A 24676-nucleotide genomic window follows, 5' to 3' on the forward strand; every position below is an offset into this window, starting at 1 on the left:
TGTGAATACGCTGTAGTAGCAAATTACGATTAACGAAGCTATTATGTAGTTATTTTGTCTAATAAGAGAGAGAGAGGCGGAAATCCGAATGTGGTGATTTATATTCCATGTTTGGCGGCAAATGTAATCCTTTAATTTTCGGGGATTACGCTGAATGGGTTTCTGGGATAATCGGAATTAGAGAATTCTGAACAATTACTTGTTCAAGATCAAAGTTACATTCCAAAACGTTACGAATTTATAAAATTCCCTCGAACTTTCAAAAGCAGAGTACAACTTAAAACTCTTCGAGGAATCCTTGATTGAAAGGAAGTCGATCAAAGGAACAGTTGATCGGAGCAGTCTCACGTGAACTCTTGGCTCATATAACATCTTGACGTGGTATAAAGTTGCGCGCAACTTTCGATGGAAGTGGCAAAGCGCATTCGTAGCCAAAGCTTATTTGCCACGAGATAATCGAAGAATACTCAGAGTCCTTGTTGGCCTGACATGGTCCATAAAATGACCTGGCTTTACTAAAATATCCTGTTTAGGAAAGTGTATGCTTAAAATAAAGACAATTTTGTTGCATATATTTTTAAGAAATCTCTTTTACTTTCTTTGTTTACGTATTGTTACGTATTGTTATCTCTTGAGAGAGTAAAAAAAATTCTTTTTAAACGCATAATTCAACAGAATCGTCTTTATTTCAAGCATATATTCACAAGCATATGCTCTTAACAATTTTTAACAAATATTAATAAAAGAACTAACCCTTTATCTACTATCCTGAATATTTCACGTTCGACCCCGGTTCTCGTTCGTACAAGTTTCTCGCAAGTTCGACGGATTATTAAATTGTATACTACATTTTTTAAAGTAAAGTTTCAATTTGTTCTAGAAAGCTGAAAGTACGTTCGTAAACTTTTAAACATTTTTTTGAATCATTTTAAATAGGTGACAAAACAAACAGATTTGAGATACCTAGCACAGTAGGGATGAGACGCCGTTTTAAACATGTTACCGTGAGGATTAATAAATAAATTAATTTTCTTGGCGAACGATATAACTATTCTCAATATACTCGCTATACATCAAGATCTTTTCACGACGCGATTTGCTCCACGTTTAATTAATTAAGTTCTCACGCGGTGAGTTACGGCTACGTGGACGATGACTTCCCGCCAACGCGCGTGGATTTCCGGCGGCCTTTCTACGAAGCGTCAAGAAAACGGTCATCAGATAACGAGGCGCTGCACGCCGGAATTTATCGCGGCCGTTTAGCGGCGGCTCGGCCCAGGCCGTTACCTCGTTTCATTCGCGGCAAGGCCAATTAACGCCTCTACACGTATTGAGAGCGTTGAACCGCCTCTCTTTTCTAGAGCGCTCTTTCGCCCCATCGAATTCCAACGAATTCCTTTGATTCTTGACGATCGCTCGATCTTCCGGTATCCGGTATTCTGGAGCTTCAACGCGATCGCGAATTCACGTGTGTGAGATCATTTCTATTATCGTCGAGGCGTCGGGGCCCGAGGCTCGCCGTGTACGCTAGTGCAGCGCGAAAAAGCTCATCCCTACCCTTGAAAAGCGAGAGGGCGCATGCACCGGCAACCCCGGCGGTATCAGTTCGACGCACACAAACGAAAGCGAAAGCTCACGCACGTTCGCGAATTGGCACGCACACCGGTTTGCCCGCGAACGGTGACACCTGGTGGTGCTCAACGAGCTTGCGGGCTAAGCTTCGAAAAAGCCCGCCAGGTGAACTTGCGAGCGAATAAATAGAGATTAACGCGATCAGCAGGGAAAGAGCATAGCTAGCTGAGCGAAAATATCTTCTGTTTCGCATGATGATTGTCTTACTCGGATGGTTGGTTAGGTAGAAGAGAGCTTTTGCCAAATGGCAATATTTGCTTATCATTTTATGTAATCGTGAAAGAAACGTATTGCAACTTAGGGAGAATTTCGTTCTTTGATTTTTCAAATGTCATTTTTTACAGTATCTTTTTGTGTGGTTTTGATAACATTTAAAACTCAAAAACAATCTTTGTAATATTTAAAAATAATAGACAAAGTAGATTAAAAATGTTAGTTTTACTTTTTCGTAGCTCTCATTTGAAAAAAAATTTTTGAGGAAAAACGAAACAATTACATCGTTATTTTTAACGAAATAATTAAAATTAAAATTAAATCTCAAAAGATTTTTACAATGTTTATTCTATTATTACACGCTATATCTCGTGAACATTAAACGATAGAATGCGAAATGTCTTTATGTAAAATAATCTAAAATGACGTAATTTCTCTTTGTAACACAATCACACAAATTAATTTAATTCTGTTATTACGTGTTGTGTCTTATGAACATCAAATGATATGGACAATGCAAAATGTCGATGTAAAGTTATCCGTGTAATCCAAAATGATGTAATTCTTTATTATAAATTAAATTAATACCTACAAATTAAATAAATTTATAAGTTAACAATTTTAATTATTTCTAGAGATTAATTCATTTTTTAAGTTTAGTAATGTATGTGATAATATTACATATAATGTGTTATTGGTTTAAATGTTATACAAACTACCTGAATGGTATTATTGATTTCGTCATAAATGATAAACGTCAACATAACCGCTGCTGTGTATTAGAAATAGTTTCTAGATACATAGCCCTTCTCAAAGTATTTACATGTAGCGTAATATTGCGTCGCTTCTATTCGATCGGAAATATACGAAAACCTTTATCTCGCGCATCTACCAACTTTATACCATAATACATACTTCAGTTAATTAATTGTGACATTTAATAATAAATAAATTTATCATAAAAATTTTTTAGTATATGGCATTAACGAAAATTAATTATTATAAATTTTCAAACATTATCTTTGCATTAGGATATAATAAATTTTATGACAAAAAAAGTTTAAAAGTTTTAAAATATATAATTAACACGTATTGTTATTATTTTATCATTATTATTATGAAAATTGTAGTTAATATCAATGCATTATTAATTATTATTTAATAGGCTTAAACTGGAATAATTTTATTGTATAATATTTTAACTAAATAATTGTTTAATATAATTATTTCAATATTTAATTTATTACGAGTTAAAACAATTTAATCAATTTAATACAGTTTAATACAATAAACTAATTTGAATACAATAACATATGCCACTTCCCCATAAAATAAAAAAAAAAGTTAAAAAAAAAGTAAAAGCTCCTACTCTTCGTCGAAAGTAACCCCGGGGTATCGCTTTAAAGAAACTCGCTCCTGGCGCCCTCCGAATGGGGGTTAATACGTAAGCGCGACTGAGAGGGACTCACTAGACGAGTGCGAGTGAGTGTAAGCTCATCTAGTAGAAAGGGACATCTAATGGAAGGTCAGACGAAGATGGAGCCAGGTATCGTGTCTCGTAAGAGACAAAGAGGAAACTACGGTAGAGGGGGATGAAGACCGTTGGAGGGAGAAGGACAGTGATTCTTGGAAAGAAGCAAAGCTCGTTCTGCGCGACAAAGACGACTGCCGTGTCACGCCAGTGGCGCGAGAGTGAGAGATAAACTCCGTTGAACGGGGGGGGGGGGAACCACGTCAGTGTAACGAAAGGAGACAGTCCAATGATAGTTAGATAGCGGCGAGGAAGATAACGATATGTAGAAGAGAGCCGAAGTTATCGGTGAGAAGGATGGAGATTGTTGGCGCGACAAGGATGAGCGAATGAGCAAAGGGTGGGCGAACGGAGACGCGGCGGTGGTGGAAACGCTGGAGATGGCGAGGGCGAGAAGAGGGGCGAGGGGACAGTCATGAGGGCCGAGAGAAAGACAGAGAGAGAGAGAGAGAGAGAAATAGAGAGAAAGAGGTATAGAGCGGTCGGATGGTGGTGGAAGAGCGAGGGAGCGTAGTCGAGCGACCGTCCCGCTGTGGCCACGAGCTCCGACGCTCGGGGAACGTAGGTAGTGTGTGAACTTCCGGCCGAGTGAAGCGGACAGGGGTTGTAGTTATAGGGAGAAGGTGCCGTTGAAGTCGAAGTGAAGGTAGAACGTTTTTTGCGTTTGGATCGGAGACGAAGCGGGTGCTCGAACCTGCTGCCGAAGCCTGTAACACGGAGGACGACAGGAGAAGGTAGAAGCGGCTGGCGCGAGTGGCGAAAGAGAAGAAAAGGAAGAGAGAAAAAGTGGTTGGTGGATAGTGCTGGTACGAAAACAGGCCCCGGTTCCACTCTCGTTTTGTAAACTCGGGTCGGGTCAGTACTCGCCCTCGTCGAGTGCTCGCCGAGTGCGCGCGGAGGTGACTCTCCCTCGCCCGCGGGGGTGTACCGCGCCTCGGCGGAAAGAAAACGCGCCCTCGTGAGAACGGGCTCTCGCGAGGAAAAGAAAGCGTCGGGCTCGTTAACTCTCTCTCCTCGGTCAATCTCGCGAATCTCGCAAACTTCGATATTTTCCTCTTCCCTCCTCTCCCTTTCTATTTCTCTTTCTCGTTCGCTCTATCTCTCTCTCCACCTACTGCTCGTCTCTTTATTTTTCTCTTATCTTTTTGTCTTTCGTCGTCGCGACGTTGGTGTCGTCGGGACCGTGACGGCCGCCGGGGTGTTTGTTATGCGACGGTGGTACAGTGGCGGTTGACGACGACGACGACGAAGAGGAGGAAGAAGACGAGGAGGAGCGCCTGCCGCCGAGGAGGACGTGGACGGGAAGGAGGAGAAGGAGAGGAGGAGGAGGAGGAGGAGGAGGAGGAAGAGGAGGAGGACGGAGAGGAGGAGGTCGACGACGACGACGACGACGACGACGACGAGGACGACGAGGACGTGGCACAGGAGACGAAGCAGCTAGCCGTTCCTCGCCGTCGTCGCGAGAGGAGCCGCCGAAAGTGTGCTCTGATACATCGCAGGGAGGGAGGAGGAGGGGAGGGAGGCTCGAAAGAGAGGAAAGACGACGTCGACGACGAGGAAGAAGGAGCGGAAGAAGAGAGGCGGCGGACGAGGAGGTGGAAGACGAGGAAGAAGAAAAGGAAGGTAGTGGCCGCCGCCGTCGTCGCTGCCGGTGGTCGTAGTGCCCGCTCCGAGGAAACCGAGAGAGTTCAGGGCTCGGGAGAGAGGATTTCCCCCCCTCTCTTCACTCTTCTCTCTCTTTCTCTCTCCTCTCTCTTTCTCTTTCTTTCTCTCGCTCACTCTGTCTGTCCTGCCTCTCTTTTCCACTCACCTATTCAATTCCTCTTTCTTTCTCTGTCTCTGTCTCTCTCTCTCTCTCTCTTTCTACCGTTCTCCTCTCGGAGAAAAAGTGTCGTTAATTGCCGTGAAGCAAGAGAAAAATAATCCGGGCGAAAAAGGAGAAGCGTAGAGCGAAAAAGTAAAAGGGGTGCGAAAGGTGCTGCGTTGGTGTTATTTTCCCCTCCCCGTTTTCCGCTCCCCCCCTCGCCCCCTCCGCCCGCCCGTCCGCACCCCTCGCCGGTGTTTCGACGAAGGGGGGTTGGTTGTGCACGTCGATCGCCGGGGTGCCGTCGTGAGTGTGCAGTGTGCAGTTTGCCCCAATTCGTCTGTATATCTACCCTCTGTTTTTTTTTCCATTTCTGTAAAGTGGTGCCACAGCACGAAGAAGAGGGGATCGCCACCGGGGCAGAGGCTCGAACGCATGTAGGAACATGGCCGCATCCAGCCCCTGCCTCCCTCTAGAGGTGAGTCCGGCGAAACGGAGCGAGTCTCCGTTCTCCTACAATTCGCTCCTCTTCGCTCACTCATGTTTTCGTTTCGAATCCCGCGTGAAATTCTCGTGACCCTTCGCGGTCCGGCGAGCCGGCTTGAATCCCTTAAATCCGGTCACCCCAACGTCAACGAGCTCCACGCGTTTGCCACCTCGCTGGCTGGGATCTCTCGGCCATCGCAGTGGCCACGTTTGGGTTAAAGGCTGACCTTTAAGCTGGTTTCACACAGCATGCTTTTGAATTCACGTATCGGATTGAATTCTGATTCTACGCCAGTGCTACTTTATTTACAGATCACCGTTCAATGTTTACCTCTTGCGATGACAATCTAATCGCATATAACGATCCATGACTCGATTATGGCATCGTAATCGAGATTTACGTTCGGTTATTCACCTTCTTTCTCGACTTCTTTAATCATGATCACACAAAGCACACCGATCTCACGTCGCGTATCTTCTCTCAGTATCAATATAATCATTGATATAGTCGCGATTCGTGAAATTTACGAAACATATGATGCTGACTGTATATATTAGAAGTGTTGATCACGTAAAGCGAAACTTTCGCTCGAAACAATGTATGACACAATACGGTTTATAGGACAATGATGATCCGCGCGAAACTGACTTTATATCATATCAATTCACTCGTGTTCTTTGGATACACGCATCATAATAGTGACACAATGCTCACAGAATACCTCGTCCTTGTTTCGAAACATTTCGTTCTTACAAGGATCGTAAACTCAATTCAGTGCAAAAACCGCAACGTCTCAAATTGCTTCAGAGACCTCCCGCCAGTTTTCTTTAGACAGCAAAAATTAATTAAACAAGAATACAATTTTTTTTCAACAATTACATGATAAAAAATTGAGAAAGTTAATATAAAGAAAGTTAAAATACATACTAAACTTTATAAAAATTATAATATAAAATTGTGCATAAAAATAATAAATAAAATTTAATAAATGCCAGAGAGAGAGAGAGAGAGAGAGAGAGAGAGAGAGAGAGAGAGAGAGAGAAGAGAGAGAGAGAGAGAGAGAGAGAGAGAGAGAGAGAGAGAGAGAAAGGGGCAATAGTGATATGATATGTCTTTTTAATTTCACCACATGTACACCAAGAATAATTCTTTTCTAAAATTCTCGAGATTGACATATACAATATATAAACAATTCTAGAAGGGTGGTATTTAAAATTGCTAGAATTAATCTCTGTTTAGGCAGATTACATGAACTTGTCCTTAACTCAACATCGCTTTGGTGGGTGGAAATATATTAATATTTCCTTTTGCACGTTAATTGTCATACCAGAGTACAAATAGTAATTAACAATCAAAAACGTGTTTGTGCTAATTTTTTTCAAAGTTTTGCATTTACATAATTCAATAACTTATTATAATATTCTTTTGTTTTAATGCAAATAAATTATTTTAATTTATGAATAAGCTTTTTTTTTACTAAAAATTCAATTACACAAACTCAAAGCTTTAAAAGTTGTGCCGACTTATATTCAATTACCAACAATACCAAAATTTGAGTTCCAGTCATAACGTTGAAAAAGTGCAAAGAACTGAAAATTTCATTTACCAAAAGTTTACTTGGGCATTTATAATACTTACAATGATGCTCAAATAGATTTCTCTCGTTTTACTTCTTTCTCACATAAATTTGATACTATATCTTTTTCTTCGTTCCTTTTCCTTCGCGATTTAATTATTTGATGCCATTCATTTTTACATTAGTATCTTAGACAGTTTTTATTATTAAGAAACTTTCAGACGAAAGTACATTTCTCTTTTAGTTTTATTCTCGCTGCTCTCCGTTTCAGTTTACTTTTAACAATGTTATTTGAAAAAAAATGATTACAATAAAATTTAATTGATAACGTTCTCTCTTTCTCTCTCATCTACTCCAAACGAGATGGTCTCATTTATTTTGCGCGTGCTATCAGCCTTTAGCGTGTCAACTATAGTACTGTCTCGTCGTCTTTGCCAATGAAACAGAACGGAGCAGTTAAACAGTACAGAGCGGGGGGTCCTTTCATACCTTTTATGAAACCCCCCCAAGGAGGGGGGGTTTCATAAAAGGTATGAAAGGACCCTTTTAGTATGATGGTTCTCATCGTTCCGTTTCACGTTGTTGTTTGCAGATTTCCTCCGTTTTGTTCGTCCACCGTAACCGCATCTAAAATCGAGACTAATTAAAGGGAATTGGAAGAAGATTGTCTCAAATATCAGTTTTGCGTAATACTTTTTGCATAGGCATACTTTTGCAAAACATTTTTCTTTGTACTTACAATATTGATTAAATCTTGAAATTTAAAAAATAACGTAAATAATTTGAATTTAAAAAAAAAATTTTAATATAAAGATGAGGGAACGCCATTATCGATCAGCAACGGATCTCCGGTGTTTAATAATATTTTCCATGTGAACTTTTACAATAACTAGTTTACGTAAACTGCACGTTAATTATTTATCGGTCTTTAAAACACAATTACAAAGTGAAGTTGGAGATTTCTAGCTGATATATTGCTTCTCGCACTAAATTCTTCGCAGTATTCGAAAGATTTATAAGTTTGTTAAAATCGAAGTATTATTAAATTGCTTGTCAATTTAACTTGTGATACGCCAGTTTCAGTGTGTAACTGTGCTTCGAAGGTCAACAAATAATCGGCGTGCAGTAAATTAGTGATTGTAAAGGTTGACATGAAAAATATTATTAGGCATCAAGATCGATAATATGACGCTTTCTCATTATATTTGATAATTTCATCTGCCATAGTTTATTATCCATAAATTTATCATAAACTAATTAGTATTCTAATATTAATTATTGTAACTTATAGTGTATAGATATTTAGTTTATTTTGTTCTTCAATTTTAATAATTTAATTAATTCAAGTTAATTTAATTTTGTTCTATTATTTAATACAATTAATTATTGTAGAAAGTGTTAAAAGACACGTGACGCTATGTCTACACTTTTAAATATATTATATATACAGAAGAATTATGTAGTTAAATATTTAATCTATACAATGATATTAAATAAATTCAAATTTATATTTATGTATTAGTGATTTAACAAAGAAATTAATTTTTTAGAATATAGAATCTTTAAAAATTGAAAATAATAAGAATTATATATAAGAACTTGATAAAAAAAGAAATGTGCATCGATTAAATCTTATTTTTCGCGATGACTACAGTTATGATTCGTTGACCAATTTCCCAAGAGTGCAGCTCTTGACTCTTGAGCATCCTGAGAAGTATTTCCGACAAGTGTCACTTTCTGGTTTGGCTAGCACGGGTAACGAGGGTGCTTTTAATACGTGCGATTGCAAGAACGATTTTTTCACGACTTGTTCAGAGTTTGTAGCGCGAGCAAAATACTCATAAATGAAAGAAAGGGACGAAGAAATATGTGTGTGTGTGTGTTTGTGTAGAGAGGAAACGGAAAGAGACAGAAAATAGAAAAAGGAAAGCAAAATAGCGGTTGGAAGGAAAAGAGTAATTCTAAATAAGACTTTTTCAAAAGCCAATTTTACAGTACAACCTTGAGTGGAAAAACGTAAGCGAGCAAGTCAAGGCGATATTAATGTTAGTCGCAGTTTGAAGAATGTTACATGACAAGAAATTGATTAAATCACACATATTTCTACGTTACATTGAAACCACATTGTATTAAAGTCGAAATGACTGTTAAAAGGTGCTACATAAAACTCGAATGACTGTAAATAATGCTTTGGTTTGCCACATCACATGCTGCAAGGAAATATTTTATTGCTAATCCAATCTTTGTTTTCTAAAAAAAGAATCTTAGTAATTCAAATTAACAATAATTATTGAACTACTTAATAATTAGAAGAAATTTTTATTTATAAAAATTAATCTTCTTGGTATCTTTCGATAACCTTGTTTGATAGCTTTCTTGAAAAAGCTGTGAAAATAAATAGAAAAATTGTAATTTTTATGCCTTTATAATTTATTTATTTTTCATTTATAAATGATAAATATGCATATGCGATATGAGATGAGAGCATGTTATAGTATTATTTTTTTCTATCTTGTGTGACATTTTATGAAAATTTCATACATAGCGACCGCGTCAAATTTTCAATCCGCATAATAGAGAATTAATTATTTATTGTTTAGAGGCCATTGCAGTTACAACACAAATTACACTTTAAATTATCATAGTTCTCCTTTAAATCTCGGAAATTTGTTTTACGTTATTTATCGGTTTCATTAAGGAACGACCGGGCGACACGTGCACGACACGCTGTAGACCGTCCGTACGTATTTCTCGAAATATTCCGGTTCTTAAGCTCTCGACAGAGATATTTACGTGTATGTTCTAACAACATTTAATCTGTTATCACGCTCCTAGCAGATGTTGCTATCCAAATAATTTACTCATCTCTATTTGGAACTCTGCCCTTCGCATCTTACTTTTCATTTTCTTCCAATTCTTAAAAGCAATGATAGGTATACGTTATTTTCGATTACTCCTCGCCGTTGGCACCGATATCGATATTATATCGTTACAATCAGGATATTATGTGTGATTATTATTCTTTTGATATCCGCATATAAAAATGTCAACGAATCTATGAATTATGCGCGCTACGAAGAACGAAAACCTACAACTTTAATCTGTTCGGCCATGATGATGGGCACACGCCATCATAATAGTATTAAAGGTTTTTAGCTTAATGAAAATAAGTAGATTAATTTTACATTGGTGTTGTGCCGCGTGTATAAACGCGCAAATTAAACTGTAACTTTTATCTGATCTGTCGTTCTTGCGTTATCCTTACAAACATGCTGGTGAGAAACCTTTCGGCTTTACTTTTTGTTTCATCTTTGTACGTCGAGTTCAAAATGTACGGGCGGAAGGGAACAGGGTTTAGGATTTGGTTAATGAGCGGAATTTCATCTTGATTATTAACTAACCTAAACTTGGGAACAAGTCTCGTAAGATATTTTGCAGTATTATAATAAGAGTTATTATGCAGTATTATAATAACAGTTATTATAGTAAGAGAGAATTCTCTCCTAATGCATAAAACTTATAATTATTACATTAATTTTGTTAATATGCATATTTCTCCATTTATACATTTTTATATTTTATATATTTTATTTTATAATTTATTTATATTTTACATATTTTTATATACTTATATATTTTTATAATTTCCGCATATTATTAATTACTTTAGAATGTTAACTCTAGAATTTCAATTTTTCTTTCTCAATTTTACTAAGTTTAATTAGAGTTATTAAAAGTGTTCTCCTCTCTTTTCTAGAAACATTGTTTTCTTTATATGTTTTTTTTTATACACTTACTTTGATTTATTTTTATCTTTTTTATAATACAGCATTGTATATAAGTATAGTATATAATTCTGTTGAAATATCTATCTTTAACTAAATCTCACTTAACATTAATTTTTTTACATTAAATATTAAAAATGTTGAATATACTATTTAACAAAAAAAAAACGCAATCATTTTATCACTAACTTTATTGTTCCCATTATTCCAGAACGTCTCATAAATTTCATAGCTTCGTTAATGACCAAGCATTATGAGTATAAAATTTTAATTTCACTTTCGTCTGGATTAATTTATTAGACGTTGGTTGGTCCTTTCCATCATATAAACCGGCCTTATGTAACTTTCATCAACGATGGCCTAGGGATCGTGTCGAACGGCCGTTTCTTCTCCCGCATAATCGCGGTCCCTCGTGTACCATCCAGGTCTCCTGAACCGATCGATCGGTCCCCTCGGCACGCAGGTACTCCGAAATCGCTCCACTCCGCGAAGGAAGCCAATCGCGCTCGCGAACGACAAGATTAAAAGGCGACGCGATACGATGTGATGTGATGCGATGCGACGCGACGCAACGCGACGCGTCGCGTCGTGACGCTTACGAGCGCGACAAATCAATTTCTGGCGCAACGTCGGTCGGCCGACCCGCTTTCCGCGCATTGTCGTGTCGCAATTCGATAATTTCCACGCCACGATAATCTCGCCATTGAGGGAAACTGTTATTGACGGTACCATAATAGCAGAATGTGAAAATATGCGAATGCTCGAGGTTGAGCTTTGCCGTTATTTATATAGGCAAGGTGACAATCGAGAAGTTGCTGAATCTATATAACTATTATTCTGCAACGACTGAACCGAGTGAGATAAATTGAATATTATTTTACGTTTTCAAAATTGAATCCACATTTTAATTGATTTAATGATATATGTCTTCGAAATGACAAAAATCTAAATTTTTATGCTAACCAGACGTCTTTGTAAACTATTATAAATACACATTATAACATTAATAATTGTGTCTTTCAAAGAAAATTAGTAAATAGCCTTTATAGAATGAAGTTCCCATATCGAGATCTTCTAAATACATATCACATGTAATCAGTCAAATTTTTAGCTTTTTGCAATATTTATTTACACAAATTTATAAATGCGTATAATTACAAGTTTATAAATGTATATTAATTAATACATGTTAAGGAAAACATACAGTATAGTATAGTTAATTTTATTCTGTCCATTCGTTACAGAATATTGTTCAGTTTTAGCAACTTCCTGATTGTCATCTCGTACATAATTATCCATATTTTTTTATATATTTATTAATCCTTTGGAGGAATATTATTTAAAATTTGCAATAAAATTAAAATTAATAGTAATAATAATAATAATAATGATCATCGATGCTGATTTCGGGCACATAGCGCAGAGTTTAATTAAATGGATGCAATAGGAACATAAATATAAAATTTTAATAATAAACTTATTTATTATTAAAGTATTTATTAAGAATGCCATAACATTCTTACCATTGCTCATTGCAATTTATGAAAGACATCCTAGAGTCTGAAGATATCAACTAAAAAGACTTCTACATCCTGAGATTAAAATTTTATTTATAGCATGGCACCTAAAATGTTATGAGCTTTCGAGATACGTTTGTACGCAAATTGCGATCATTCAGACTGCTGCTTTTAAGAGTTGGCAGGCGTGGGAATGCGTAAGCGCCACGTGTGAGAAGCATAGAAGGGGTGAGTTTTTAGTTGGTAGGCCTGATTCTCCCTCTAATGTCAGGACGACGACCAATACCGCTTCGAAGTACGGCGACATCCTAAACTACATTTTTAACGCGGTCCAATCCTTCCTAACTAAAGTAAAACTTGTATTTTTCGGAGAAAAGTTAAAGAAACTGAAACACTAGTTTAATAACAATAGCTTCTCGAAAAAGTACTTAATGCCTAATTGACATATAATGTCCATACAATATGTAAGAATCTCTTTAGAGCTTTTCAAGATCATCCCCTAGGTATTGTCCTAGGTAAAATAAAATAATAGGGATACGATAATTTTTATCAAATATTTTTTCATTCCCTGATAGGCCCCGAGTGTGCAAATATTATGAAATAATAGAATCATATTTCATCAAATTGATGAAAATTTTGCAGTAATTGCGTTAAGAAGATACGGCGTAATGCAACAGTCTTATCAAAACAAAATTTCTGATTAATATTTATTGAAAGTTACACAAATTCAAATTAGAATATAAATAATTTAGAATTATTTAAAAAACTGTTTGATTCTTCATTAAAATTTTGCCACGCTGTATAATATTTTATATTGCAACATTTCTACGTTTACTTTTGATAAATACACCTACGTAATTGCAAATTATAATTTTTATGCAAAATTTTGTTACATAATTTAATAAATGCTGTTATATCGGGGTGTAATTTCAGCTTATTTATCATTAACGAAATGAGTACTGTTTCTAACAGAGAAATGGTTACGATTAAAAATTGCGCAAAGATTACATAAAATTGCTAAGCCAAGAGAGTTAACATAATAGCTGCGCGTCACTTTGAAAACAATACTGTTGAAATGCATGCCGCTTTCACTTTGATCGTAAAGCTGGACTGCTTGTTCCGATCATCCCTAAAGCCGGTACTGACGACGGCGACGTCGATGGAATCGCGATGGTGGACGTTGTTCGCGACAACAGGAGTGGTGGAAATGACGGTGGATAGAATGGAAGGAAGGGATACAAGTCGTTCGATGGGGCAACGAGGGGCTAAGAGGACGAAAGGGCGGCACATGAATGAACGATCAATAGCTATATAGTTACCTACTTGCTCCACTGGTATCGGTCTTTGGCTATTTGATAATAGGCGCTTTTGATGAACCATATTATCCATTTTCATAATAAATGTTAATAAATGTTGTAATAAATGTTACTAAATTAAATGTTACAAAAAATGTCACTTGTGATGATTAATTAAATTTAATTGGGCATTGCATGTTTCTGACGTAATTGCACATTTAAATAAATTTTCTAGATAATTAAAAGAATTATTAAAAAAAGAAACAAAATATAAAAATTAAAGTTAATTTTCATTAAAATTAATTTTCTCAAACTCAACAAAAATAGATTTCTATAATATAAAAAGATTAATTTATATAACATGCTAAAAGAAAAAGTTATTATTTATTTCTTACAATAACTATATTTTTTGCAAATATAAGACAAACTTTTTTTATTTTAAACGCTTTTCGACGAATGTATAAAAACTGGAAGGATAATGCAACTGTGCGGTGAAGCATATCTTGTAGCATAGCGCAGATTATTTTAAATTTTGATAATTGTCAACTAGTGCGGCCTGATTAAATAGCTAACAGTTGTCACAAATCAATTAAAAAGCGATGCACAAATACTTTAATCAAACGACTATTCTTCCTAGATTTGAAAGAACACTGCGTTATTACTGATGACTATCATATATAAAACATTTTCTACATACAATCTCTCTCTCTCTCTCTCTCTCTCTCTCTCTCTCTCTCTCTCTCTCTCGACATGCGTGGTCTGGTTCATACCAATTTTTCACAACGTTACTACAGTCGTTGCATCAAACTTTCTTTGTATGTAAAGTCACTTCTTCTTCTTTCTATCCCATTTTTGCACAAAAGTATTTCCGAATATATGGAAGAGGATATTTTACCGACATACGTGACAGTGGAATAGTATGACAAGAATAAATTTGATTCTTTTTTACGAGGACACCGTTGTCCTGGAGTTTATCGCTCATATCGATAGAATAAAAATTCATTTTTTTTTTTATGAATCACACTGTGAGCGCTATGCGCTCACACGCCTTAAAATCCCATGTAGGTAACGAGGTTCGCGGAATCCCTTAGGATTAGACAACGACAGGACGCTTTCATGAGTCCGTTATCACTCACTGATCGTAACCTAGTTTTAACAGCTCGGATAGCGCCATTTAATTTGGCTAACGCAATTGGTCGCGTCGTTTCTGAGTAAACACGAGCGCTACGTGGATACGTGTAACACATAAAAATTTTTGTAAATACTCGTGTAATTTGATTGAGTAGCGGTAATGAAATTTTTATATGATGAAAATGTCGGGCGAAAATTGTTGTTATTAATAACAAAGATATGGTGTGTTCACGCACTAAAAATACAATTTACGTTTACGACATAAAAAGGCTGCAATCTTACAAAACGTGTACAAAATGTATACACGTACATTTCTGTTAATTACTGTTATTAATAACGAAATGTTAGAAACTATTTTACAAATTGCACTCACATAATACATACGGATATTAATCGTAACATAAAAATCGCATTTACCTCGCGATTAAATCTTCAGTCGCGCTAAACTTCGAATGACGACAAGATTCGCAAATGGTAGAGCGTGATAATTATCACATTACGAGAAGCTGAGCGCAACAATAATCGATTGCCACGCATGAAGCGCGAATTTTTCCGAAGCTTTTTCCGAAGATGACGCCTACATTCCGTGGCGTCCGCCTCGCACCCGGTTAATGCAGTTTACACTGGAAATATGACTTTTTCGCCACCTGACATTTCCCGTGGCGAGAGTGCAGCGTAGGTGAAAGCGCCGTAATCAAATACAGCGGGATAGTGTAACTTTCGTAACGATCTGCTCCCGGATGTTTTCCGGTACTTATCGGCGTAGGTGGACAAATAGACCGTTAAGCCACAGTCTTGCGGTTAAATCTTCTGAATCATTGCGTGCATCACGGAAATTGAACATTTATTGAGAAGGTGGACACATTGATATTTTTCTCTCTATGAATCTGGTGTCAGTGATACGAAGTTTAGAGAGAGAGTGAACAAAAATTTATTATTGTAACAATTAATTAAATAGATAATAAATAGAGGAAAGGAGGGATTTATGGAATACCATTTTGCTTTTTGACAATAACGCAATAAATATTAACGCGACACAATTCTAATCCAGTTCAACGTCAGTTTATTAATCATAGTTCTATCAATCTCCCTATAGGTAGAAGTTCATCGGGTATACAGAACGAACGTAATTTGTTGAAGAAAAAAAAGATGCGTTTGTGAAATAGCAGAGGGATCGTGCTATTTCACAATTACAATACTAACAATTAATGTTATGTTAAAGGCATTTTTATTTATAAAACAAGCATAAATTAATGATCTTTTATTTTATACAAATAAGTGACACAAAACAAGGTTTTCCGAACAATTTATAAAACACATTTTATTAAAAAGAATTATTCTTAATAACTTTTTAGCTTAAAAATTTGTTTTAAATAATTTAATATTTTGTGAAATAATTTGTTTACTTCTAAAAAACATTATACAACGTTGACAATGAGATTGTAAAGCCGCAGGAGAGATGCATATAGCGGACAACCATATTCCACGACCACAGCCCACATGTAACATGACTTTATTTGTCAAATTCATACACACATTGCGACACATGGAATTTAATAATATTATTTGAAATTCGGCACATTCAAGGCTTTCAAGTTAAAATTAAAAAATTAATATGCAACGTACTTCTCAAAATTATGTAGAGAGTACACACCTATAAAAATTTCTGCTGCTTTTAAAACTGAAATTTAGCTTTTATAAAAACACAGCGAACACTAATGACCAGGAACCTGTACAACGTCTGTAAGTAACAAAGTAATTTTAACGTTGCTCTTAGAATTTAGTGAATTATACGAGATATCATAATATTCACTACCCGAGATATATTCCACGTCCTTTTTTCATATTTATTGTACTATTATTGTTATTAAAATATTTATTTGCAAGTAATATTCTTGGCATTATATATTAAACTATTGACAGTTTTATATAATTATTTAAATTACTAATAACTTTCCTAACGTCTAATTTGTATTTTTGAAATAAGAATTTATTCAAATTTATCTTTCTAATTATATTATTCTAATTATATTAATAAAATATTATTTTATTATTAATATAATTTGAATTTATTAGTTCACAGTGTTTTATTTTAAATACGATTTGTACATGTGTACATCAGATTTTTTAGACAAATGTTAAAATGATATAAATTATGCGTGTAATAAGGGCTTCTAATAATAAAAAACGCTCTAGTCAATAACTCCTGCTAGTAAATTATCCCTAAGCTTACAATAGCTTAGGATAGCTGACCCTTGCAAATCGAAAAAAAAACTTAAACTTTCCGGATGCCCGATGCCCGTTCCAGTTCTTCGCGATCACTTGGGTGCGAGTACGCGTGTGTGCGTGCACATGCGTGCTCCCTCTCTAAGAATATTCTGATCCGCCGTCCGAAAGGGAGAGAAATCCGAGTCTCTTCTCTCGTAACGTCCCTTCTCTTTTACTGCGTTCGCCGCTACTGCCGTCGTCTCGTACCACTCGGCAAATACTGGAGACGCAAAGTCGCCCCTACTGACCTTACTATTGACAAGGACGCCACCCCTGATTTATTAAGCCTGGAGCGACGTAAGGAAATGAGCTGCTCGTCGCACGATAAATACCCCGATGGAGAAGAATTTACGTGGGAATAAGGCCGAGAGCGCGGGCTCCTTTCTCGAGAAATTTCCGCTTAAAGAATGAAATTTTTCGCGTATATACCGTCTAAGATCAACATTCCGAATGCCGATGGCAATTTGCTAGGTCTAGGTACAAAGACTTTACATACAGCCCACCCCCCTCTCCAATATTAGAAACATAAATAGAGAATGTAGAATGCAGATGCAGGAGATAGCCTGTCACGGGTGAGCTATCACGCGGCGGAAAATAGTGCCAATCACAAGCGGAATAAAGCTTGAAATGAAGCGGATCAACTTCCGACGCGAGTTCGTAAACAGAAAGCATTTGAAATAAAAAAAAAAAGATACAAATATGAATAGGTAATTATATAAACCGTAGTGTGTCAAAGTCTGTACATTTACAGAAAGCGGTGAATTACGGAGTGAAATGATAAATGAAGGGGTATGATAGAGCTATTTGTACAAAGAATTGTGGGATCGCTTCGTATGCCAGCCGCGTATGTTGACGTGCGTGCTCTATAGAGACGAACAATTTTCCTCTTCAATTATCACGGACAACTCGAGGCCGAATGTAAGCTACATCGTTTCCCGGGTGAAATGTTATAGTTCAAGGACCGTCGCGCACCGAGAAACGTGCGGGATTCTGCTCGCACGTACTGGCGGAATCGACGCGCCGCGTCGCACACGAGATTTATCGCGACGAGATAGCGCCGCTAATTAATAGTTAACTCAGGACGGCCGCGCGTTTTCGACTCGGCATCTCCGATTCTGGACGGACGCCACTCGAAGCACTCTCGGTGCTTCGGGGCCAATCGCGGTGACGGATGGCGTCAGGACTTTGAGTGGCTTTACTAGAGCACGTGTCATCAGAGAAAGCGGTGATTCAGCTCGAAACCGCAGAATTCATCGTTCGCTCTGACATTGTTTAAAATTATAGAAATGTAAATAGTACATTCAGAATAATAATACAGACAATGGAAATTAATATGTAGTAATAATATGAGAGCAACCCTTTTGGCCGTAATGTAATAATAATAATACTATTATTATTATATAATATAGATATTATAACAGTCAAGTGTTGAATGGTAAAAAATTTGTTCCTATATAATTTTTGAAGGAAATGTTCTAAAATATTTGCCTAAAGATATTTTAAAAATATTTTTAAAGCGTTTTTCTTAAAGAAAGATTATTGAGATCAGTTATCGGTTAAAAGATTGAAAAGTATTTTAACGTTGCGTTTACGTACTGGGTTATAAGTAACGCGTGAGACTCAGAAATGTCTCCTTGTAGGAATTTTCTGGTCCATTTCTGATTAGCGAAAATGTGGAAACTCCATCATTTTAGTTTCAAACTCCCTAATCTCCAAGATCGAATATCTTGCTAATTAAATCTGAAATTAAATTTCCGTTCGTGCGCGCGCGGGAGTATAAGATTACATGAATATCTTGAAAAACAAAATTTGTTACCTATTTAACGCTTGTGAAATTTAATTTACCAGACTATATTAGATCCAAGTTTTAGTTTGAAAGATCACTAGATATTTAATATTTAAAAAATTATAGATACAATAACGTTTTATTAACTATATTTATATCAATATATTTAAAAGGAAACATTATTTTATTGTTTTTACAGAAAGTTTAATTACTTATTTATATATTCTGCAATTCTGTATTTTTTTCTTTTGTCTGTATTCTTAATATATTATTTAATATACTATATTTGAAGATATTAAAATGTTTTATTTCCATCTCTATTTGTAAATACTTAAAAAATGTTTTAGTTTTAAACGGCGTTTAGATTTAAAACATTAAAACGTTTACAACTGAAGTCCTTAACAGCTTTAAATATTTTTTAAATTTAAACGTCGTTACCATTTAAAACTAAAACGTTTTTAAGTGTTTAAAAACCGCAGATAGGAATAAAAAATTTAATTCGTAAAATTAATCACTTCTCTTTTGGATGCTGTTGCAAAAAAATTATTTATTTTATAGATTATTTATGTTTGGCTAATATTTAAAATTCTGTCATTTACCATCGACGTTGCTCGGGCGCTTAATCAAAGGATTCGTGGAATAATGCAATAACGTAATAATAAATGAAAGACAACAAAGAACGCTTACACTGATGACATCATCTAACGATTGTGTGTCTACAATGTATGTGTGTGTGTGTGTGTGTGTATTTAAGCCGTGAAATTCCCAGAAGATCCTGGTCAAGTATTCCTTTAAATAGGTCACTCGGAATGCGCAGGAAATTCGTTGAAAGTGAAACGTGAAAGTAAAATGTCAAATTATACTTTCGTTAAAGCAAACAGAATTAAAGATGATATATGTCGGATTAATGTCAGAATGAATTCTTATTTAAATCAATAAATCTGTACAAAACGAAAAAAATCCCCTAAGTCATCACTTTTTTAATTAAAAGTAAATTTTCTTTCCTGGAATTTATAGTTCATACTTTATAATAGCCTATTATTCTTGATCAATAAAAGTTTCGTGGAAGTCTCTCTTGTGTGTGTGTGTGTGTGTGTGTGTGTGTGTGTGGTTGTGTGAAGAACACCTACAATGCAAATGTCATTCTTGTAAATGGTAGAGTAATAATTTATTTAAAACGCTTCCGGAAACTAGTTTCATCAGGTAACTTCCAAAATGTCAGAAACACGTGGCTCTGGTAAGCCTAGAGAAGGGGTAGGGTACGCTTGAGTTACAGGTTACAAGGTTTATTCAGCTCTCGTCGGGCAATTCACAGAACGGTGACTTCACCCTTCCATTGACTTCGGCGACACCGCAGTCGCAAATTCTCGGAATTACACGCCCATATATATATATACATATCCATGTATAGTACATAATAAAATCCGCATGCTCCAATTTCGAGACTCGTTTCGGCGAAACGCGGGTGTACCGTCTCTAATCTGCTCTGTATCAATGAAAACTTGCAGTTCTTCTTGGAAAGCTTCGACAACCTTTTCGTAATCGCGTGTGCCAGCCGTTCATTGATAACTATCGTCGCGGGGTGTACACACCACTAAATTCGTGGAACTCGACTAGTACGTTTTAATTGATATTCTGATTTAGTGGAAACACTTTTTTTTTTATGAATGAATCAATATAAGACCAATTGTATCGTGCCAATTGATGTAATAATACGCGATTCTTGATTTATGAGAGTTCGTCCTCTTCTATATATGAATTAAAATTCATCATTACGGTATTATTCTTTGCAAAAGAAGGAATGTCTATTTCTCGTTTTCGATTAAGTGGAAAATCCCAATTCGTGAGTCACGAGATGTGCTCGAGATGCGGTTGAAACGTTTAGCCGCATCTACTGCTCGTGGGTGCGGACCAGTAGTAGCATCAGTGTCGAGTCAGACGTCGCGGATGTCGGATCTCTCGCTGCTGTACTCTTTTATTCTCTCTTTTTATCCTTTCCTTTCAAGAAAATTGATATTTAGTGGACCGATTTATCTGTATCAGATCATCATTTAAGGACATCTCTGACCATGCCGAACTACCGAAGGATCCTTATATTGTTTTTTCAACGCATTTATAGGTATTTATATATTTTTCGAATCCTGACTGGAGTGATATTTTTCACACAGGTTCTTTACAGTGTTTTAAGATACTTGTAGCATCATTATCAAATCTCACGATCAAAATTAATTTGAAATCATTTCAGTTTGTTTCAAGTACAACAACCATATTGGCACGCAATTATAGAACTGAAACATATATTTAATAATTGATATAAAATATTATTAAGCACCAAAATTTATTTTGACTAAAAAATAGCACTTTTTTTATTTCTTACCCGCATATTAAGCTTTCTTTTAATATTCAATTTACTATTTTACATATTTTCTCTTCTCTCGCGATATTATATTTAGATGATTGCAAATAAGATAATTTTATTTCTATTATTTCCATCTGAGCTCCAGGATTAAAATCATCAAGTGTTTCGTAGAGACGCTCGTGTTGGCGCCAGGCGTTTGCATACATTTATGGCATGTCCCCCTCTCCATCCATATCTCCTCCACCCAGACATGCGCCTTCAACCCCTCAATGTCGGTGTAGCGATTCCCTCACTCGCACACTCCCTCACTGTCACGCAGCTTCTTTGTGTATCTTTAGGAAGGATCACGATTTGAGAACTTGCCAACTCGACACTCGGTTTATTCTTACTTGCGTCGCGCCGCCGTGTTTTCCTCGATTTTCTCGTCGTTGTCTTTGGTTAACTTTCGCAGGAATAAACCTTGTTCCAGATAAATTCTCCAGAGCTTCTCGTTCAATGTTCTCGTATATTAGCGCCATTTTTATAGATTTCTATTGCATCCTGTTTTACGGTGTTTGAATCTTTTCTTTACAAAAAGAAAATATAAATTCATAATTTTATAATAAATTATTGACTCTTTTAGTAAATTAAAAAAAATGATTATTTACAAAATAGTCATGTAGAAATTTCTACCGAAAGCAATGTTTTTTTATTATAATATTCGTATATAAAGTTTAAAAGAAGTTGCGCATCACTTTGGTGTAAACATTAGAAAACTTCAAAAGTGCTTATACAATACTTTTTCTGTTGTAAGAAAAATTGCAAACTTTTCAAACTTACAGAGAATACTGAAAAATCTTTTAAAAATATTTGCACACATAATTAATTGTTTATTAAAATAATTAAATAACGCTTTGGCAATGTTGAAATACATTCTATAATTGTATGAGTGTTGCTCGATATCGCGATTCGTGCACTCGCTTTGATCTGATGTGGTGGGTGAATCTTCGAATCGTCCGTTCGTGACACGGCAACCGACTAATCAGAAAAACGATCTGACTGCGACTGGCCGCGATCTCTGTTCGCCGTAATTTACGATCAAGTCGATTGACGCAAATATTTGCTCGTCCGTTGCTCACGAAAACATCGAGCCTCTTTCTTCTGCTGCCAAATTGCTCGCGAGTGTTTTTATATTCTCTTTCGTGCAGTTGGAAGAAGTGCATTACTTTGCGAAATATTGAAGTCTCGATCGAAAAATACTTTTCTGAAGTTGTCAGAAAGTTCATTATTTGATGACTGACAAAATGGCTTGTTCCATTTAAAAGGATTTAGAAAGATTCAAGATCAGAAAAAATGAAGTGAAATTTACACTTAACATTACTACAATTTATATTCAAATTGAATCTTCTATTTTATTATGTTCATTAATATATAATCATATTAGAATTAAAATTAAAATAGGTTAATTAATTTAAATGTTGGTAATAAGGGTTAAAATAGATTAGTTAATTAATTTTATTAAGGTTGCTGAGTATTTTGTCGGATTTATTAATACATAATTTTATTAAAATATACAATATACAATTTAATCAAAATATATCCTTTTGTTTGGCTTTTATTTAGTTGTTAACAAATAGTTAAAACTATATTATGAAACTTATTAATTGTCATTTATTTTCATTAATTTAAATGCAAGCACAAATTTATATACAAGTTTGTCTACTTTTTACATTATTATAAAAAAAAAGTTTGGTTAATGAATACTTTCTAATTATTTTAACAAGATAATTGGTCATTAGTCTAATATGAACTCAAGGGAAAATTTATATGTATTTAAATATAAATTAATTTTTAATATCTAAAACGATCTAATGGATAAGAATAATCATCGACAATAATGAAGAATTTGCGATGGAGAAATATGATAACTTCCTAATATATTTTTAAATAAATTAATACGTAGTAAATATTAATACATAAAGTTAATACGTAAATTAATAAATGTTAATTTTAATATTTTGTAGCTAGTAACAATTATTAATAATGAAAATTGTGATAGAAAGATACAATGGAATGATATGCGATATAATGAAAGAGAAATTATCGTACACTTTAAAGACCAGAGGTCATCAGAATTAATATTCTAATATGAACTCGCAGGTAAATTTGTACATACAAATTAATACATGATATCTAATACGACATAATGATACCGAATAAGACTAGGTAATCATCGACAAATAACCAAGGATTCGCGTTTGAGAGATAATATAATAATTTCCTAATGTAGGTAGCAATGAAAGGGAGATTGTTGCGCGATTAGAAGACCTAGGGTCATCTATCCGAGCCTAATACAAGCCTACGGACAAATAAATAGCGCTAATAGCACCGTCCTCACATTACGGCCGCGTGTAAACGCATGGGGGCACGGGTAAATGTGTGAAAGAGGATGGAATAGGATGGGAGGCGAACAGAAGAGAGGTATCCAGCCATAATAGCCGCCTACATGCTCCAGCGAAATTACCTTTCGATCTATTTGCCTCTAGAAAGCGTCGGGTTACGTCAGTCGCGCTAACCGTTGGACGCTCATTATTAGCGAGCGTTTTTAGCTTGCTTTTACGATCAATAGTTCGTTCACAAGATGACGCATCGACTAGCGCATCTACGAGAATTGCTAGAAAAAAAAAAAAATAAATAAATAAGTAAAAGAAAAAAAATAAGGGACAAAAGAAAAGAAAAACTTTAGGTTAAAATCTTTTAATCTCTAATGTGTTTGATCGTTTTTACCACAATGTTTTCAACGCTTGATAGCAATTCGAGCCATAGCTCAAGTTGTTGAAAGTTGTTAAACGCATTGTTTTTTTTTTATGAATAATTGAAGTATAGCGGAAAAATGGAAGCGCACGTGTGTGCACTTAGGCGCAAATTGCTCTACGCAGCATTTCAGTAGTAATTCAATATATTAGACAGACAGGGCGGTATCTGCAGCTCCTTATTTCACTCACGGCGAAAATAGGTTGGCACAATTCAATTTACCTCCGTTTTGGTCTAGTAAAATTCGTACCTTTCAGCCCAGCGAACTCATTCATCATAATACACGGGCAAGCAGTAACTACGTTCCCGTGTAAGCTAGCGCTTTTCAGCTTAGTGAACTCATTTGTGAGACTACGCAAACGAATAACTCCATTCTTAACTCAAGAGGACCGGATGTACCCTAGATTTTCCGGCAGGGGAAAAAAAAATATATATATATATATATATATATAGTATGAAGGATGGACGTTCTCGCGTGTGTATTCTCGAGAGATAAATA

At 35.7% G+C, this 24676-nt stretch overlaps 1 protein-coding gene across 32 annotated transcripts in view; it reads left to right on the forward strand.

Moving 5' to 3' along the window:
- Positions 1–24676, forward strand: part of LOC105195981 (voltage-dependent calcium channel type A subunit alpha-1) — a 189278-nt gene that overhangs the window by 90157 nt on the left and 74445 nt on the right. The window contains exons 1-2 of one of the 32 annotated variants that reach the window (XM_039455467.1): positions 3852–4182; positions 5562–5658. The exons of 28 other annotated variants lie outside the window; for them this stretch is intronic. Coding sequence is in view for 1 of the 4 variants with exons in the window: in XM_039455464.1 (XP_039311398.1) it covers positions 21095–21144 (50 nt within the window). In the remaining 3 variants the exon portion in view is untranslated. Of the gene's footprint in view, positions 1–3851; positions 4183–4740; positions 5000–5468; positions 5487–5561; positions 5659–19479; positions 21145–24676 lie in introns of those variants that run through there. 3 more of the 32 variants (XM_039455469.1, XM_039455466.1, XM_039455464.1) reach the window with 3 other exon arrangements.

This window comes from Solenopsis invicta, chromosome 12 (genome assembly GCF_016802725.1).
Source record: "Solenopsis invicta isolate M01_SB chromosome 12, UNIL_Sinv_3.0, whole genome shotgun sequence".
Lineage (NCBI taxonomy): Eukaryota > Metazoa > Arthropoda > Insecta > Hymenoptera > Formicidae > Solenopsis > Solenopsis invicta.